The sequence below is a fragment of the Micropterus salmoides genome, unplaced genomic scaffold (genome assembly GCF_014851395.1).
Source record: "Micropterus salmoides isolate LMB-PRFRI ecotype aquatic unplaced genomic scaffold, ASM1485139v1 Ms_hic_scaffold_3031, whole genome shotgun sequence".
NCBI lineage: Eukaryota > Metazoa > Chordata > Actinopteri > Centrarchiformes > Centrarchidae > Micropterus > Micropterus salmoides.
In genome coordinates, this window is record NW_024042298.1 from 3,931 (window position 1) to 11,021 (window position 7,091).

Consider the following 7,091-nt stretch of genomic DNA (forward strand, 5'->3'; position numbering starts at 1 on the left):
GTTTAGGGTTAGTGGCACAGAAACATGACAGAGAAACAATGGATAAATGTCTTTGTTACTGAATCACAAAAGCTGATAGCTGGTTATTTGCATTCACGAGATCACACCCAGCACTCATTGCTGGATATTGTTGTAAATGGCACCGGCTCTGTATTGGAGAGCAGGAGATGCTGTAGCATTTCTTTGTCCATTAAATGACTTTTATGGGCTTTGGCACTCTCACTCCAGCCATGCCTATTTGCTTAAAAATATACTTATTTTTCTGCCCCCTGAGGACTGGCTTTAAACTGCTGCTTTCAATCATAAAGAAACAACAACAAAAGAGCCTGTCAGGGTAATGCTTCCTGACAGCCCAACATAGACAAAAAAAGACAGAAACAACACCCTAAACACTCAAATGAATACCACAAAAAAGGTGACAAAGCTTTCTGAAAAAGTGAACAAAAAGTAGTTAGAAGAAATGCATGTGTGTAATGTGTAGATTTGAGCAGACAATCACTTTAAATTGTGCATTATTTTCATTAAAAATGAAAAAAGCCTACAACCACATAGAAGTAAAATAATCTTACAACCAGAATTTGACCTAAAGTTATGCTATTGATTCCACCATGGACACTACAATAGCCTAATAATGCCTTTGCAAATAATCACATTGCATTCAGAAAGGCAAATTAAAGTGTCTCTTGTGTTGCATGGCTTTAAAAGGCTGATCAATTAGCTCTATCATCTTGCATTTCTGTCACACAGACACAAAGAATGGAACAGAACAGATAAAAGCCTCCAGTGTACTGAGAAATCAAAAACTCACTTAAGATGTCAATAGTGTCACAGCGAAAAGACGCCTGCATTGGAAAACAAATCCATATCAATACTTTACCAATCAGTTAATTTCATTAAGACATTCAAAGCCATTTACTGATGGGATAGCAAATTCTGTGGAAACAAAGCAAAGGTCACAAATGTATTGTTGAACAGAGTGACAGATTGTACCCGGAGGAGTGCAGCGTGAAGAAAACACCCAGCGGCTGTCTGAACAATTTATAACCATCTCTGATGAAAGAAATAAACTTAAAGTTTATTTTAAAGCCCTTTTACATTTTCACATTACTTAAAATACCTACCCTTTGTTTCACTAATGCTCATGTGTTGATGCAGTCTGGTTGTTGTCCTTTTATCACCCGGTCCTCTCTGAATCTATTTATATCCAGAAGGAATGCATCACAACTTACAATTTCTTTAAGAAGCTGTGAGTGGAAATTGCTTTTTGGGGAAACATTTATGACCCCATTCAAAGGCTGACATCTCAAACACAAGAAGGAAGGAATTGAGAAGTGGCATACAGTATTACCATGTCTGTTTAAAAACTCTTTCTGAAAAAACTTTTAACCAAAACTTTAAGATTTCATGACAGAACGGATGTGATTTTTCTTTTTTTTTTTGTGCTCAAAATGAGGTGTGACAAACCCCATCATGCGTTCATTATTATAACCAAAATAAATTAAGATCTGCATGATTCTAACATTTCACTCTTTACAATAGTTCAAACTCTCCCCCGAAGCAAAGCTCTAAAGATGTTGTAGTCCATACAACAAGCACTTAACGCCAGCCACGGTGTCACATGTGGAAGAGGAGAGGGGGAGAATGTGGGCTCTCCTCCTCCTCAAGGGTGCTCAGGATTAGGGCCTGGAAGTCTGTTAGATAATAGATCAAAGAGATACACCAGAGAGCACTTCTTGCTTTTCTCACATAATGCTCATCTTCATACATAATGGAATTTCAAGAGCTTTTTCCCCATCTTCTCGCAATTCCAGCTGAAGGTCAGGTGACAGACTTTGGTCCTGGAATCACACAGTGTTAAAAAGGTTCACCGCTGACACAATGGACCGTTGGTGTGATCATAATATAAATATGAGCTTGAGTGCAGGTACTGACAATGCAAGAGCATAACTTATCCCAGTCCAGACCCACCAAAGAATCTGAACAAGGTGCTCTCAGTATTCACTTGCTGTATATTCCTGAAGGTGTGAAGGATTTCTGAGTTATTAATCTGGAGCAGCAGATCAAACGAAATATCTACCGTGACTTGAAGGAGTAATTCAAAATTTACAATTCCCAATTTTCCAAAGAGGAACCATATGCTCATTTATCCCAGATTTAGGATATTAATTGCTGATATATTGCAGGCATTCTTTAGTCGAACGAGCTACCACACGCCATCAGACCAAGAGCAAACTTCAAGAAGCTCTTGAAAACTCATCTCTTCCGAGAACACTTCCTCTTATAACACCTCTAACTCCTAACATCTAACATGCACTTCCTGTGCTCTTCTTCTTCTATCCCCTACAATTACCTTGTATTGATTGCACTTTTTGTTAACTCTAACTTCTTTCCCTAGGTATTTACCCCATTGATGCGATATGTGCCATTATCGCTTAATTGTATTTACTGCTGCCTCTATATGTATTGTCAGTTGTATATCTCGTGCTGTATTTTATGCTCTGTTAATGATTGTATGTTGTTCCTCAAATGTAAGTCGCTTTGGATAAAAGCGCCTGCCAAATGAATGTAAATCTAATATAATTTTGACATTTTGGAAAATATGCTTACTTCCAGAAGAGACTTCCCCTTACGAAAATCAAACAATCTCTGAAGCAGAGAGTTATTCATCAAACAAATCTGAGTTTGTGGCCATGCAGAAGCCAGAAAAGGTAGGAGTCTGTATCAGTAGAGCCATTAGTGCTGAGGGACGAAAAAGAAATCAATGGTCAACTGTTCATAGGAGACTCCTATTAAGTTGCAGCCTTCACTTTCTGCAAATACTAAGTGCTGAAGTCTGCGTGTAAAAATGGCCACAATAATAGGTAGCCACAGGCAAAACAGGCACTTAATTGAAAAATCTATTGGGAGAGCGACTTGGCTTTTAGAAACTAAGACCTTGATATGCAGTCTAATGTTTTCTACAACTGAAATCTGCTTTATAGATTCAGGATGGGGACTTGAAATATATTCATTTCCAAAAAAGAGCTACACATCCAGAATATGTAGAATAAACATTTCATGACTGCAATACTCCACAATTTCAGAGTAGATTTCACCCTTTATTCATATAACTCTGCTGCCACCTAAAGGACAAATTGGAGAAATCCATGGCACAAGTTGTTTCAATATTTAAATATGGCACAAAGTATTTAACAATCTGTTTCAGATTTAAATTTTTCCTTATTCAGACATTTTCTCCTATGACTTTGCCTGAAAATAAACCTTACTTTAATTGAATAATTTATTCAATTCATTGATTTAAAATAAGGTTTATTTTAATACCCCTCAAAAAGACACTTGAAAATAGAGTATATGAAATTATGTCCAAATGGTTAACTTTCACATTCAAAATGTTATTCAGTGTTAAACATGACAACATTCTTGACTGAACAGCTACAACAATTAATTATTCTAAAATCGGAAAACTCAACATGTCTCCAAAGTCATGTTACTTCACTGGTTAATGATTAACTTGCAAGAAACAAAAGCAGTTAAATGTTAATGGGCTGCACATGTATGTAACGTATAGACCTAAGAGTTCTTACTGGCAAAGAAATAGCTTATGATGCAGTTACAGTCTTTACATTTTAAGAAAAACACTCCCGACCCTCAACTCATTGCGGGATGCCTTCCAGTGTGTGCGAATCTGAGTAGAGTGTGTGAGGAGGGAGCTGCTGTATTGCACTCTGCTGTGGCTGAGTGGACACTATCAGTGGAATGCTGTGGATGACCACATTCTGGCTGCCCAGGCTGATGTTTGGCACAAGCAACGCACGTTCCTCAGAGGCTAAGGCACTCTCCTCAACAGTAACTGTCCGTGCTGGCTTAGACATGTCCTCTGAGGAACCACACACCATGTTGGGTGGAGTTTTTGTGGTCACCATGGCGGTGTTTCCTTCTGTCACCACTGTAACCTCTGTCCCACCCTCCTGGATCAGGGCGTTGAGGCCCTCAAGTTCAGAGCAGGTTGTGATGAATGTTTGCGAGCCGCTGCTGGAGTCCTGAGTGGTTATAGCCGTCTGCAGCAGGGCCTGGTGGAGAGGGTTGTTGGTGTCAGCGGGGCCGAGCTGTGTCAACAGACCGTCTGGGGTTCAATAGTGGCTTCTGCAATTTGGGACGAAACAAGGGGCTGCATAGGTGCTAGCAGGTTGACCTGTTGGATCATGGAGTTTACAACCATGTCCTGGCTCTCCGGACTTAGCAGGACCATGTTGGTCTTATTCTGACTATCCACACCAGCTGGTATTAAGGGGTTCTCCTGGCCCAGAGGGTGAGATACGATGATTTTGAGCTGTGCACTGGTGTAAGGAGCCGAGTCAGACAAGATAGGAACTTCTAGCTGGGTGTTGCTCTGTGACGTTGTGACAGGAACCAAGTTAACTGCATCGGCTGGGGTGGAGAGCTGCAACTGCAACACATTCTGAGTGTCTCTATGTTGCTTCTTGTGGCTCCGCAGGGAGTCTTCCCTCACAAAGGAAGCGCTGCACACATCACAGCAGAAAGCTCGAGCCGCATCTAGTTTGGCCCGGTATCTGGAGCCAACGGGCTTTGGAGAGTCACCTCCTCCGCTTTTCCCCCCACCTCTGCCACTTTTCCCACTGCTGCCCTTTTCAGGTTTATCTGAGTGGCACTTTTTTTTGTGGATGACGAGGTTGCTGCGCTGCTTGGAGGCAAAGTTGCAGAAGTCACATTTAAAAGGGCGCTCCTCTGAATGGATCCTCTCATGGACTTTGAGCGCCCCCTTGCTGGAGCAGGAGTAAGTGCACTTGGAACACTGGATGGGCTGAGTGGGTTGGTGTTCTCGCGAGTGTTGCCGCAGAGCAGTCTTGTTGGCACACTGGAACTCACAGTGCACGCAGTGGAAGGAATTCTCCGTGCCATGTTTGATCTGAATGTGAGATTTCAGGTTGCCTTTCATGGCGCAGCGGTATTCACAAAAGTCACACTTGTAAGGCTTTTCGCCAGAGTGAATCCGGATGTGCCTCTTCAGGTCTGAGTTGATTTTGAACTTTGCTTCACACTGTTGGCACTGGAAAGGTGCATCCCCTTGGAAAATTAAAAGGAAATGAATGACAAGACAAATTTTAAGTCTACAAAATAACATCATTCCACAGTTGCTGACAATTCTGGATATTTGATTACCTACCAGTGTGCGAGCGGAGGTGCACAGTGAGTTGGCTGGAGTTGCGGCTGGCGTACGGACAGATCTGACACTTAAAAGGCCGTTCATCATAGTGGATACGTAAGTGCTTCTTCAGACTGCTGCTGTCTGCGGCTGCATAGGTACAGTGTTTGCACTTGTGTGGCTTCTCGCCAGTGTGTGAACGGCTGTGCATGTTGAGCTTGTCCCGTCGACTGAAGCGCTTGTGGCACAGCTCACATTCAAATGGCTTCTCCCCTGGATGGAGGATGGGAAAACAACTTGTGTCAATATCCGAATAAGTGCTTCAACAACAGGGAGACACATGTGGAAAGGTATTGACATACCGGTGTGGGTTTTGAGATGCCGCTCCATGTCTTTTTGGCCATACTGTGTCTTAAAAGTGCAACCTGTGGATCAACAGAAACTGTGCTTTTACAAGGTGTGTGCAGACTGTGTACTTGTGAAAAGGTCATCTAAAAGTGTCCTAAATAAATAAAAGTGGGACTTGACTGGCAGGAAGTACTTGCCTCCCAAAAAGAAGGAATGTGTTATAGTCATAAACTGTGAGAGGCACCAACCTGAGAAACAGCAGCTGTGTCTCTTTGAAGTCAGGGCAGGTTTTAATTTTTTGGAAGGTGTTTTCTGTGCTTTGGTCAGGATCTTTTTAACACCTCTCATAACACATGTCTGGAAGGTTTCCTCAAAAACAAACTCAGTGCTGGAATCTGAGTAGGACAAAGATATGTTTAAGGTTTTGAATGCACACAAAACAAGTAGTTGTAAATCAACTTTGCAGACAAATTATAGACAACAAAACCAGAAGTATAGTATTTTACCTGTGAGAGTGGCTGTTGCAGTGGAAGCTGATGTGTCAGAGGTGGGTAGGGAGCATCCATTTTGCTTATGAGCGAGAAAGACCTCAAAATTATTATACTGCTGCTTGCAGAAGCCACAGATATGGATATCTGGGCTCACCTCCACCACAACAGAATTTCCTGCAGCGACTTCAGAAGGAAGAAAACACAAAACAGGAACCCAGGATTTTAACAGGAAGTTGCGTGATATACGTGAAACTGACAAGATTACTGCAATATTACGGCGCAAAATTATGACTGAGATGTTGCAGATATGGTTTAGTGAGTGATCTTGTTAACAACGGGTTGCCTATACCTTCGGCGTTGTATGTTGCCATTTTCGAGCTTGTTTTGCTAGAGATTAACTCATCTTCTGGCTTCTCAAAGCCTACACGACGTCCATCATGTTGTTAAACGGTACCGGCTCGAGTGAACATGCAGCCAGCACCACTAACGTTATTACATATTTAAAAATGTGGACGCTACCGCGGTCTCACTATCAATAGAAATAACAGTGTACTTCTCTTGACAACATTGATACAGACCGTTTTTACGACATGCCACGGAAGGTTTGCGGCAGCGGGATAAGCATGCGTTTTTGTTCACGCGACGTCACATGTTGCTTTTATAACTATGGGAAAAATCTAAATTACCTCATGCGCATTGACGATAACACGATAAAAGTGGTGTATTTTTTTTAGCTACACTGTTATTTCTTACAGTAAATATTTTTGTTAGAATTTATATTTGTGTTGTTGGGTTTTGTTTTTAAACGTCATCTTATATACATGCCATTTGGAAAGTCAACTAATCAAAACACGAGTTGTAATCCCAAAGATCCCCCCTCTGTATTCTGCCAGTCCATAATAAACATTCTTTTGGCTGTCTTTATTCAAACAAGTGCATTAAACGCGGGGCCAGTTTATGGTAAATGACACTGGAGTCAGCTAGAGTCAGCCACACGGTACTTACGAGTACCTGAACGCAGCATTACCCTTCATTGTTGGGAGTGGGATTCAGTCACGGATCCACTTTTGTTCTGAAAGTGGAATTTA

The 7,091-nt window shown here is 41.6% G+C and overlaps 1 protein-coding gene across 1 annotated transcript; it reads right to left on the reverse strand.

Moving 5' to 3' along the window:
- Positions 1 to 3,077: 3,077 nt before the first annotated feature.
- On the reverse strand, positions 3,078 to 6,628 carry LOC119883942 (zinc finger protein 64-like). Its single transcript, XM_038694424.1, is given in 7 exon segments — positions 3,078 to 4,120; positions 4,123 to 5,085; positions 5,186 to 5,437; positions 5,527 to 5,589; positions 5,761 to 5,907; positions 6,019 to 6,186; positions 6,353 to 6,628. Coding segments are annotated over 7 exon segments (2,082 nt in total). The 5' UTR covers positions 6,375 to 6,628; the 3' UTR covers positions 3,078 to 3,653.
- Between the last annotated feature and the right edge of the window lie 463 nt (positions 6,629 to 7,091).